The sequence below is a fragment of the Genypterus blacodes genome, unplaced genomic scaffold, assembly GCF_046128005.1.
Source record: "Genypterus blacodes isolate CSIRO-AG114 ecotype Tasmania unplaced genomic scaffold, CSIRO-AGI_Gbla_v1 ptg000017l_1, whole genome shotgun sequence".
NCBI classification, from domain to species: Eukaryota; Metazoa; Chordata; class Actinopteri; order Ophidiiformes; family Ophidiidae; genus Genypterus; species Genypterus blacodes.
Window position 1 is genome coordinate 2,575,049 of NW_027466831.1, and position 12,915 is coordinate 2,587,963.

The 12,915-nt window shown below is 42.1% G+C and overlaps 1 protein-coding gene across 1 annotated transcript; it reads right to left on the minus strand.

The window, feature by feature from the left end:
- Positions 1–685: 685 nt before the first annotated feature.
- Positions 686–10,537, minus strand: LOC142991062 (dual specificity calcium/calmodulin-dependent 3',5'-cyclic nucleotide phosphodiesterase 1B-like). Its single transcript, XM_076141034.1, has 14 exons — positions 10,316–10,537; positions 8,252–8,365; positions 7,838–8,020; positions 7,335–7,401; positions 7,085–7,201; positions 6,377–6,517; positions 6,064–6,164; positions 5,428–5,553; positions 4,122–4,223; positions 3,789–3,909; positions 2,692–2,773; positions 2,178–2,295; positions 1,678–1,814; positions 686–1,241 (listed from the first exon to the last, which is right to left on the minus strand). The coding sequence occupies exons 1-14, from the start codon at positions 10,366–10,368 to the stop codon at positions 1,144–1,146; spliced, it is 1,560 nt and encodes a 519-aa protein (XP_075997149.1). The 5' UTR covers positions 10,369–10,537; the 3' UTR covers positions 686–1,143.
- Positions 10,538–12,915: the final 2,378 nt, after the last annotated feature.

The following is a 12,915-nucleotide window of genomic DNA, read 5'->3' on the forward strand; positions in this document are numbered from 1 at the left end:
GTAGTTGCAGTTCTCGGTTACAGTTTTGGATGTTTCTGTATAGCAGTGAGCAGAGACACAATCTTTGAAAACATCATGTGATGCGATATTTACTCACTGATCTTTAAGCTTTCAAGATGGTAACATAAACACAGATCATTTTATGACTTCTTTATAGTTAATACTTGTGTGTGTGTGTGCGTGTGTGTGTGTGTGTGTGTGTGTTATACAAGCACAGCTCATCCTGTGCACATTCACCAGTAACTTTAGAGTTTCACAGTCACAGTCACAACTCCTGTTTATTAGTTTAAATCCCTCCACATGACTGCAGAATAACTTCGTTCTGACATGATAAAAAGTCACAGTTGCAATCACTGATAAAAGTAGAAATGTTTTTATAGAAGCTGATCTATATGGGCAGCCCCCCCCCCCTGTTTGCTCTATAGCCCCTCCTGCTGGGAGAGCAGAGAAATCATTTGTTTACCAGCCCATATGAAAACAATATCCTAAAAGGTAGATGCTACATAACAGATGAAGCCATATGACTGAGGTTATACCGTTGTGCCATTAACATCGATTTTTAACATATTTTGAAAAGAAAGGCTTGAGGATTTAACCTGATTCAGACTTTAAAGTGACAATGTGCAGATGAGACCTGCACCTCATTCACTATGATTTGTGTTATGCACTTTTTCGTGGTCTGCAGAATAAAATTCAAGGTCCAGTCTGTATTCATTGTGTCACTGTCCTTGTCACAGCATACATTCATATCCCACCTTACAGTTATAGGTCCAGCCTTATTATGACTATATACCACGCTGACGTCACACATGACAAACATTTAAATATTTAAGTTTAATGCACGGTTAAATGATTGGTGTACATGTATAACTATAAAAGATAAAACATTCCTTACAAGTGATTATGTGGCAATTTAAATTAATGGCATGGACTGTATAACATGGCCAGCATGTACATCTCGCATTTAAATTATCATGGCATACTAAACTTAAAATAAGACATGTGGACATCACTATGAATATACTTCATCTCAAACTTAACCTAAGAAGGCACTGTAGTTTTGGTACAAACAGCGATTTGATGCTAACCTCAGTTAAACTTTGTAGATTTGCTCTGAAAAACATATTAGTAATGAATCCCTGTCTACTGTTTGGTATCATTAGTGGGGGCCTGCAGGCACTTTTCTGACGGCTCCTCTTGTATGGATCTCTGCTCTTTGGTCACGCTGGGATCTGAGAATCCTGGAGGATGAAGAAGATTGGAAAAGGCATCGGAAAATTTTGTAAGCAATATCCGTATCTGTGAATCTACATATGGGATCACTGTAAAATAAATGTAGCGGTAAATCAAATCAAAGAGGCTGAGAGCACTTATGAAGCAAAGAGGTTTTTCCCCCATGTAATTAATCACAAATCTCTAAAAGCTCTTTTATTCTGTGTTAACAGAGGCCGTAGGGAAAGATGACACATTTCTCAAGCTTTTAACAACTGCTACAGATTTGCAAAAAAAATGGCTATCACAGTATGCAGCAAATGCAATAAAAGGCTTTGATTTTATTTCCCATACATCTGCTTATTCTTATATGGCTATGAGCCCATCAGGAGCTACCTCCGGTCATCTGACACAATACATACAGTACATTCCAAACAGATATAAACCAATAAATATATGTCATACCATTGGAGCCACTTTCCTTCCATTTGAACTTGTTATCTTCAGTATGTCGTGTCCAAGTGGAGCGGAAGCTCACCAGCTCAGCTGTGATGTGGGCCAGACTCCACTGCAGACCCCTGGAGCTCTCCTTCCACAGATTACTGCAGACAAATAACAGCCTGCTGTCACGCCGAGCCTTTTGCCTGCTTTACTTCCCCTCGTTTCTTTCTTTCTTTCTTTCTTTCTTTCTTTCTTTCTTTCTTTCTTCCCCTTCTCTTTATGATTTGACCAGAGAGAAATGCAATTATTGCAAGTGATGTTTCTGAATTTTTGTTTTCATCATGAAAACAAACCTTTAATCAAATAACTACATATGATATGATATGATATGACACTGCATGATATGAGTTAATTTCTATGAACTTATTGATAGAAAAATACCTTTTTGTCAGCTGTTACTACCTAATTACCTGTCAATTGCTACATCAGGTTTCAATGGGGAGTTTTGGGCACTTTCAGATCACCTGTGTCTGTTGCGAGGATCAGGTGGTCCTGGATTCTCCTCCACCAAAGGAATAACAATCTTTTCAGTCATGTCCGTCAGCAGAGAGAAGGTAGGATACACAATGAAGTCTATAAACCCTGTAAGAGCCATGATTAGCATGAGAAGATGAGATGTTTTTTTCAAGGTGAAAAAATATGATTGTCTGCATTTATCAACATGTTCAGTAGAGAAACTGCTTTGTGTCAGATTGCAAATGTATGCATTATTAGAGTAAGAGGTCAGAAATGCACATGCTGGGTGTTCCGAGAAAGAGCATTGTTGCTATGAAAGTGGTTTTTAGTCACTATGTATTCATGTATTCATTCATGTTCAAATTTATGCACACACAGTTGTGTATTTATTGTGTGTCAGAACTGTTTTGTGGCTTCGGCGGGCATTACTGTGGGACCTTCTCAATCTTTAGATATTTTTACAGACATAATTCAAAAAGATGATTCCGAAAGAAATGGGTTTTTGTGTATTTCCAGACTTACCAATCTGAGACTCGGCAACCAGGGTGCTTTTTCGATCACAAAGCGGAGAGAAGGGCAGGCCCAGCTCTGCCTCTCTATCACCCTCACAAAGACAGAAAGAGAGGGAGAAGACATTTTAAAGGGCATCCCACACATGTATGCAAATAACCTTTGATTTTCTGTGGAACAGGATGCTGGCCGCGTAGGAAGACTGTGTACAATAAGCTTCTATTTCTGAAAATAAGCATCAAAAGGTGAAAGAGTACATTTTCGTACCCAAAGTGGGCTGCTATCTACTTCCATTTTATGTTTTTTTTCAACACTATACAGTGGAATCAGACACAAATGAGAGAAGTATAAAGCAACTTTGACAGACTGAAAGTGTGAAAACAATCATCTGAAGTGTCTGAAGGTGAAAAACACGGCGCGTGGTTGCAAAATTGTCCTTCGTGTAAACCTATAACAACACGTTTGCAGTCAAAAATCATTCTTAGTGATGTGCAAAGATGTGTTGTGATATCGCCGAGTTGTGGAAGCCAATCACAGTCATCGCTCCCAATGTGCAGACATAAATCATGTTTAGCTTCAGCTTGGTCTCGTCTACTCTTTAATGATTTGAGAGACGTCTGTGTGCATAACCAGACTAACGATGTTGAGCAGGGTCATATTTCAATGAAGGAAATGGTGAGGATGTGGTTTCACAGCAAACTTTTCGTTACTGGAATCAGTGTTGTTTGTGTAGTGTCCTAAATGTGTTTGGAGGGGATCTCTAATCAGTTTCCAATCTCATCTGGTTCACACACCAAACACAGCACAGAGGTTTACTGTAAGTGACTGACTGAACCTCATACCGCAGGCACTTTCTTATCTATAAGTCTGATCAGATATAATGAAAGTCTTTGAATGTTTCCTGCTCGTTATTTCAGACTGATGAATCATTTACAAAACAGTTTAGTTGTTGTGTTCAGGAACCCGATCGTTTAACTTCTAATCTTGTATTTTAGAGTAATAGCAGATTAGACCAGACTGATGAGAACAGATGTGGGACAATAGTGCAGATGAGAAGAGAAGAGAAGAGAATAGAAGAGGGGAGAGCTCAGGTCTATGATGGTTCCTACCTGCCTGAAGAACTCTTCCATCAGGGCTGTGGTCCAGCGTGAGTGCAGTGCCCAGGGCTTGGACGGATGGCTTATGTCGGCCGTGTGGAGTAAGAGGGACAGTGCTTTGGGCTTGTCAATTCTATTGCAGAAAATGTGCCTTTTGTTAAACCACATTGCCTTAGCTTGTCTTAATTTTTGTGCCACAGCAAATGCCCCCCATCAAAAAAACCAGAGCTGCATCATGTCCAACTTTGGCACTGGGTCATATTGACCGTCTGACCTTTCTCACAGGAGCCTTTTCTGTTTGACCTGACCTGCACCACAGCACAGAGCCCAGGCCAGCTGCATTACCGTTCTTGTTGCTGTAGACACGATTTCATGGCTTTAACTTGAAGTAGGTGGGAGGACATGTCAGTGGACAGCACCATCTCTATAACCAGCGACCGCAGCTCCCTGACAACAGATACACACACACACAGACACACACACACACACACACGCACACACACAGAAACACACCCCCACACACAGACATACACATATACAGGTTACAAGTTAACCTCGCATTATGGTAGAAATAGAAGATGGGACATGTGAGTATAAACTGCTGGCAGCAAGAGTCTGAGAGGTTGTAACCTTTCAGATTTCCCAGTGGGATTTTTTTGTCCCCATGGTAACTGTGCTGTAGCATAGTCTGTTGCTGGTGTCAGCCAATATCTGTGGTCATTCTCGCAAAGCACCAGCACAGTCACGATCTATGATAAATTAGACAACAGCCTATTCTGTGAAGATGTAGGTTATATTATTTGTTTGTTGTATTGTTCTATTGTTTCTAAGTAGGTTGCTACCCTCCAAAGAATACATATGGGAAAATGTGCTGATACCAATGATTCAACTAAGGTGAGTGTCCATTAGATTACTGCAGACCCTTCATGTTGCTAAATGAGAAATAAAAGGCTCACTGAAAACGCTGACCATCTGTGACATCTAACAGAAAGCTAATCAATGCCTGTAATGATGCTTAAACGATCTCCAAATGAGAAATTTTAAACCTATGATGTCAGAGGTCAGCAATAGCAGACCAGGATTGGGACTAGAGGGACCATAAGCCTTGGTGAAGAGGACAGATGTCCTTGCAGGATCTTTGTCCGTAAATTCAGTGCATGGACCAGCTGCCTTTATTTCCACAAATAAAGGGGGGTAACATTCTACATTATAAGAGAGCCAAAACAATGCCACTGTTTATCATTCTTAGTTGAAGTAATATCTGTGATGGATTCTGTAAATATCCCACATGTGGACGTCAACACACTTCAACATTTGTCATCCCTGTCAGTGTCAGTAAGTGATACCCAAGAATGGCTTTTGACGTAAATAGAAGCTAACATGTAGGCGGCAAATGTTTTCCAGTCAGTTCCAAAACACATAATTCACTGTGCTAAAGACAATTGTTTGCATTTTAGATGAAGACATTTCTGCTTAACCCTCATCGTAACTCTACTAAAAATGTCCCTTTAATTGCCTTCATTTTGAAACAGGTGGACAAACAAGAAGCTGGGCACGGTGACATCACACAAATTGCCATTGGCTATTCTTGCCACGAGGTTTGAGTGCCTTCAATTTAGCAAACAGATGGTAGAAATTGTGCCGCTCTTACATCCATTCCTCTCTTGACAAATTCATGAAGATGTTCATTTGGTCATGCTGCAGCAGGCGGAACGCTGCGCTGAGGTGATGGCTTTCCTGAACCGACCGGTCGTTGTAGATCATCGCAAACTCTGACCTGACAGAGAGGAAACAAGGAAGCAGGGATAGAGGGAGATATAGGTATAAGTTTGACTTTGGGGAATAATGAAATCTATGTGACTGTAGGTATATGTCATGATAAAAACGATTAACGTCCAATCGATAGCAAATCAATGATCTAATCTCTTGAAACAACGCTGTGAAGTAAGTTTCACAGAGAGACGGATTGGACAGGCATCTTTTAGCTTTATTCCCAAAATAAATTCGATGATGATGGGTGCCAAGAGACTGCGTTCTTCATCCCTCCTATGTGGAAAATCGCTATCTAAAAATACTGTGTTCTGTCCATGCACATGTGTTTGCTTTAGACCGCTCTGTTGCTGCCCCTCTCTCTTGCGCTCTATCTTTACACGATTGCCCTTTTGAAACACCACCCTGCCTACAGTCCCTGACAGCTACACGGCTTCCTATCCCACAATTTCACAACATGATGCGTCATTTATAGTTGGACAGGGTTAATAAAACATACTTTAAAAACGGAGCTTACTTTGTGTGTATGAGAAAGTTGTTTGTGGTTCCCGTGTGTTCGTAGTCGTGGATAGCCGCGGCAAATAGCGACGCCATCACCTCAAGCTCTGTCAGCCAATGCTTGATGGACAGAAGAGACAAAAACAAGTAAACATGCGTGTAAAATGGTGCACAAGCGATACTGGGAGGAGATACATGCCAGAAACACTGCAAATTGAGAAGTTTACCATTTTATTTGTGAATAATTTATTGTGAATTATTGACTGACTGAGTAGGTTAAAAGGTAGTCGTTAAATAATGGATACAAACTAATCGGGTCATGTTCACTGTACCACGAGGCCCGAGCGCAGCAGCAGGCAGTGCAGCGTCTGAGTCACGTCGGCCGCGTGCACGTGGCTGTGGTATGGGTTACTGTTCTTGCAGTAGCCTCGCTCCAGTGCGGTCAGGAACTCTGTCAGGCACGAGATGGGGATCTGGGGAATATATCACGCAATCGTTAAAAGCAAAAGGATGTGTTTAAAAGTCCAAGGATTAGCAGTTTGTGTCCACACAAAAGGTAAACAAGAAGGAGCATGCATTTTGTCAAACTGTGCTTCCCTCATTACATTGAATCAAATCCATCTGCCTGCTCACATGTGAACATAAAAAACATCCTGCAACATGCAACACCTGGCCACAGTATTTACGAGGTCAATTAAGACCATACAAAGGCTCAACTCTGCCTGTCCTTGAACGACCCCACTAAGATCGCCCGCAGCTTATATCTGACATCATCATCCAAGGCCTCAACCATGTGTAGCAGGCGGGCTTAGGTTCCTCTGAAACACTGTCGGAGAGCCAATTAGTACATTTATACTACTTCTTCCAAAAGTACTGCAGCCCTTCGTCACTTCCTTTACACGTCAGGCTCGGCACTTATAAGCCAAGATTTTGCATTCAAAGCACTGCCATTCGTGTATGTTGTACAGATGTAACATTTCATACGGAGGGTTTTCTACTAAACTAATCATATGGACACTGTGTTGTGCTGTGGAATCCACCTTGAAACGGCTGTTGAGCTCATATCGGGTGACCAGCTCGAAGAACAGAGTTCGTAACGCGTGATCCGAGCTGGCTGAGTTCAGGGCAAACACGTCAAAGCTCCAGCGATCGACATCCTGAGGGAGTGAGAGGGAAGCGATCGCGTTATCGAAACGTACTTGTGCTTTGTTTACAGTCTCTTGTACAAAGTCTGATTTACTGTCCAAACACAGCGAGCACACAGTGAGATTTATGCTAAGGGTGGCTTACCCTGAGGCAGTTCACTACAGCCACAGGTTGGTCTGGCATGGCTGTGGTGTAGGCCCTCTTGAACATCCTGGAATAATACATTGTTTATATTGAGTTCAGTTAAAGTTCACATGTTGACACTGTGCAGTTAACTAGACTCAGGAGCTGTTTATATAAGTCCCCAGCCCCTTTGCGAGGATGTTTTAAAGACAAAAAGAGCCCAATGTTTCATGTTACAGCTGAACCGTCTGTGTTTTCTGTGGTTGTAATGCTAACAACACCATCACCTTAGATTAGAATTATAGTACAGACATGGAAATGAGTCATATACAATGAGATTTTATACGGTTAGATTATATTTCCCCTACTTTATTACTTGAAGGTGTCATCCCTAAAACACATGGTCCTATAGCTGCTGGTTCCTTTACACACCAACACATTCAGGCCTCATTGAACTGTCTTGAAAAATCACCCAGATGTTATAACCTTAACAGTATTAGGATCCTGTATTATATATAACAAACCTCTCAACAAATATGCCAGCCTGCACTGCATGCACGATGCTGCGGAACTTTGGCTTCTCGTCAGAGCGCCGAGTAGGATGCCGGACTTTCTGGGTGAAGGTAGACGCCAGCCAGTCGGTGACCTCTGAGGGCACCTCGTCTGACTGCAGCTGGTGGAGGTCATCCTCAGAGTCCATGCACTGCCTGAGACGGACACACACAGACAGACACACACACACTGAAGTTGGTATTAGATCTGTTTTGTCTATTCATCTGAGGACTCAAAGCAGCCACTCGCTTTTGTGTCATGCTAAATATTCCTATGTAAGTGGAAAGCAGTATTTTTTCCTCAACAGTGCAGTTTGAAATAAGCATAAAACATTATTGAACCTCTCACGTTGTGCTTCAAAATGATACAATGGCGTAATTTTCTACCTGGTTCCATCAAGGTATACTCCCTCTAGTAACGATGCGGTGAAATCCAGATTCTTTTTAATTTCTTCAAAGTCAACATCTTTCTCGTCAAGCTGCTTCAGCATGCTCCTCAGCCTGAAAGGAAACACAATCATTTGTTTGGTCTGGAACATAAAACAAATATGTCAGGATTATATTTGTGGACCTTTGAAATGGAATAGAAAGCTGGTCCCCTGTCAACAAAAGCGATTGTTGTGAAAAGCAGGAATGATGTGAATATTGTTATGGCCACAGCAAAGATTGGAAAGGAAATCATGTTTGCTGCACTTAATGTTTGAGCTACAGAAGAAAGAGTCATTTTGAACAAAATGGCTGGTGGTGACTTTCTAAATGCAGCTATATAACAGCACTGCACTGACATGACTCGATGTCAGCCGCTGGGGGAACGAGGACCGGGGAGTGCTGTGACAACAGGTTGAAAAAGCTGTGCAAATGGAAAGAGTTCATTTGGGAGTGATTTAGATGCCAAGCTGTCCAGAGAAAGCCAGTGGCAAAAGGGCATCATTAGTGCCAAATTTTCCATGAGGGGAACATTTCCCATGGATATGGGGCTTATGTAACCTGCATTTTGTCAAAATGGGCTCAATGAGAAATGATGAAGGTTTTAAACTGCTGGCCACATTCTGATCTGCTCTGAAAATATGTTCCTTCAGATGCAGCTGGTGGAAACACATTATCCTTCTGCAGCACAATGAAAAGCAAATTAAGCGCACAAACATATGGCGCCTAGAATGGAACCCTGCAGCATCTCTGTGTAATCTCACTTACAAAGCCTAAAACCTTCCACGCAAATACAGCTCTAATTAAATTCCACCTTTAGCAGCTTGAGTGAATTTCTGCTTCATGGGGAAAAAGAAGATTGATCTATTCGATTTGATTGCTTTGCTTCATATCAAAAGATTTAGGGCGGTGTGTCTGTACGGCGCCATGGCGAACGGTTGTTTTCAAATGGTGCCAGGCCTCGCCATGCAGGCAGCTCTTGGGGAGTAGATGCTCACAGCTTTTCAGCTGTTTATCATGCTGGCAGTGGCTTTCAAAAGCTGTTGAGTCATAAAAATAGCATGTATCTAAATGCCACAGCTCACTCTCAATCTGAAGTAATCTTTGTGATAACATAGTTTCATAGCTTGTCGCAGTGGAAGAGCATTTGACAGAAGCTTCACAGGAAATTATATGTCAAGTGAAATACGACAATTGTTCCTTTGGAATAGTGTCGTCCTCACTAGGTGTGTATCAGCCACGCAACATTTTCAACGCATTATCATAAGACTTTATTGACAAATAACAGAGAAGCAAACATTCTACTCAACTATAGCTGTAGAGTGGATGCCAACAAATTATGTGTCATTTCTGTGAAAAACGCTCAACTAGGCTATGAATTGTCCATTTGTCATGTTTCCCATCTCTGAAAATGATACATATTAGAGACAATAAACCAACAACGCCCAACAAGGTTTAAAACAGCAAACACAGAAGACCCGAACACAACAGGGTATTAACCAAATCAAAACCACATGACCTGTCACCTCTTTAGCACACGTCCCTCCCACAGTGCAGATAATGCAAGAGAGTGCGCGAGACAAGTGTTCACACAACCGCTTGGAGAGACAGTGTACACATATTGCTAAGTATAGCCAGGGAGTCGCTTCATTAAACACTGAACTGTTTCAATCTCTTTACTTTGCATTCTTGTAATTAGACGCTGTTTTGACAGTAGGTTTTGAGGTAAAGGAGAATAATTTGCAGCAAAGTGTGAAGGCATGAACTTCTAATATGTCAACAAAAGCCACTTATCGCTGCTGCTTATCGCTCATCATTGTGCAGACACAGTGTAAACGTCTGAGTCACATATTTCCTAACCTGCTTAAGAGCAATAAGAAAACAGAAACTGCCACATAAGCCATATGGTACCCACCTCTCCCCTCCATGTAATGACAGAGAGGCTCTATACGTAGGAAAACAAACACAAACTCTGCTATGACCTGTGCTAATCTTAAAGCAGCCTCCACACCCCCCCTGTCTTACCTAGAGATGGGAATCTGCAGCCGTTTCTTACGGATTCTCACCAGTTCAGCCATTCCACAATCGAGATGCGCACTAATGGACCCCAGAGTTCAATAAAACAAACAATAACAGGGCAGGGGGGGAAAAAAGGAAAACTATCGCAGGGAAGTAGTGAGCAGAAAAGTTCTTTCAACCACCAACGCAAACTTCTGTGTCCTGAGACAGACTTCTGTTTCAACAGCTCTCCCACCCACTTCTGGGGGGACCTACTCCACTTCACTCTGATTGGTCAGGGAGGCCCAAAGTGTGTCAGAGTGTGTGTTTCTGTGGTGTGTGTGTGTGTGTGTGTGAGTACTATGGTGTGAGTGTCTTTGTCAGTGAGTTGCGCGTTTGTGTACGCGCAAACCAGCTTTCTGAAGTGTGAGTGAGTTGACCTCACTGATGAAGTGTTGACTGCCGTGCTTTCAAGCAGTGTGTGTACTCTAATCCCAAATGAGAATTTTCCACTGTGGCCGCAAATCAGGGAACCACAGAGAAAGTCTTTCACTGAAACCCACCAGAGTCACCCTAACCAAACTATATAAACAAAGCTTGTCCTCGAAAGTCACCCGCAACAGCTCCGTTAACTCGCTTACGTCTTAGTGCCACGCACAAAAAATGTAAGCGAGGGAAAAAGGACTCGCTCATATTGAAAGGATTCAGACTGATGAGATGTGTATCAGCTTTAACAGGTTGTGTATGTTTCTGGATAACAGTCATTATGTGAAAATGATAGAAGTGTCAGGGAGTTGTGCTTCCTCTGTGCCTGTCTGTCATAGTAAAACAAAACAGACAACCGCGACAGCATAATCATTTCAATTACTAGTGAGCCCAGAGAAATTTAGAAAACTCCAGGAAATAACTTGATGAGACCACCGACCCGAAAACACTTTGACAGTTGTAGGTTCTAAAGGCATCGGCAGTCTTTTTATAGAGAAATGTGAGGGTTGTGAGATCTGTGCCACGGCGTAGCTTGGGAAAGCCCCTGCCTGCTCTTCGTCTCCTTACTCGCGCGTCCTGCTTGGGATACTGGGTCAGGCTGACTCTCATGCTCCCATGCTCTTTGACATGGCACAACATATTGCAAAAGTGGAGAGAATGTTAACGTTATGCCATATGATACTCCTCTGTCACTTTATAGGCTGTTTATTTGCTTTTCCAACGTATGAATTTCTTACACAGCGAAGAGAAGAGACAGAGGACAAATCAAGTTTATGCTGTGATCTCACTACAAAATGGAATTCAAATGCAGCAGAGGAGAATTTTTTTTACAGCTGGTTAACAAGTCAAAATTAATTTTCCTCTTCCTGCACAGACTTTATTTTTTCACCCCCAAACTTGATGTCTTCCACTAATCATGACAAACTCTCTCTCTCTCTCTCTCTCTCTCTTTCTCTCTCTCTCGCTCTCACCAATTATTACTCATTGACTAGGCACTTCAAAGAGAGAGATCTGACTCTGCGGCACTATGAATCACCCTAATGTCGCAATGTCTTCGCTTGGGAACAAGAATTTAAAACCAGCGAGGGTGCCTGAGGGTCACCAGTATCACTTCTGTTTTTATAAACATGGAATGGAGGGCTTTGATGAAAGGATGTTTCACTGAAGCCAATGGGTTCTTGTTTGAGGGTTATAGTCAAACAGCCAGTCATGGAGTTTGGACTTTGACCATATCTGACCTCAGTTTCTCCCAGGCTTACATCAAAATCAACACAACTAACTGATCGTCATGCCGCTGAAGTGCCGCATACACGTTGTATACTGTGTGGGGCAGACGAAAGCAGTGACACCTCATTTAACAAACACACTATTCTATTCAAACAGAGAGTCACCACATCTTTATGACTCCTAACACAGTGAGACTGTCTCTGAAAACTGGAAAGAGCTGTGAGAATTACAGGAATGATCATTTTGCATTGTGAGCAAAGATCTATTAGATATACAGAGGGAAAAATAAACATTATAGAAGCAGGCTTACCTTTCCAGTGAATTTTCCCATGTCACGAGACTGAGATGTCTCTGAGTCTTGGAAGCAGGTGTCATGACCTCTGGCTGCAGGCACGGCTGTAGACCACGTGTGTGAGGTGTGTATGTTTACATGTGTTTATGTGCTCTGTCAAGTGTAAGTGTTAAGCCATTGTGCTTTGTCTGTATGTGTGGTTCCCTGCTGTCTGAGTGAGTGTGTGTATATATAGCCCTGTAGTTTATGTAGTCCTGTGTTGCTGCATGTTAACGCTCACATATACATGCACGTCTACTTCTTGTCTGTGTTTGTATACGCTACAGAGTATGTGTGTGTGAGTGTGTAAAGCCCTGTAATCCTCAGTGCTCCACAAGTGAGCTGCAGAGTTCTGCGTCACTGACACAATCAGCAGAGAGTCTTTATATCAGGAGCAGAGTTTCCACCATTAACTGTCCTCAGTGTCTTGGGACGTTGCTGTGATCCACAGTGGTGCTGCAAGGTAACATGTTATTTACATGCACAGCTTCAACATGCAGAAAAAGAGACAAACATAATAACAATATATAAATTAGAGGGAAATCAAGTTTTATTTCAATACTTAGCGCAATTTTAAAGCAAT

Bases quoted from the DNA above. Each gene is read 5' to 3' on its own strand.
- LOC142991062 (XM_076141034.1), bottom strand. From the start codon at position 10,368: ATGGCTGAACTGGTGAGAATCCGTAAGAAACGGCTGCAGATTCCCATC. The intron at 6,518-7,084 runs GTGGATTCCACA...TATATTCCCCAG, and splicing joins AGCTCAACAGCCGTTTCAAG to ATCCCCATCTCGTGCCTGAC. The intron at 1,815-2,177 runs GTGATCTGAAAG...ATTTGTCTGCAG, and splicing joins GATCCTCGCAACAGACACAG to TAATCTGTGGAAGGAGAGCT.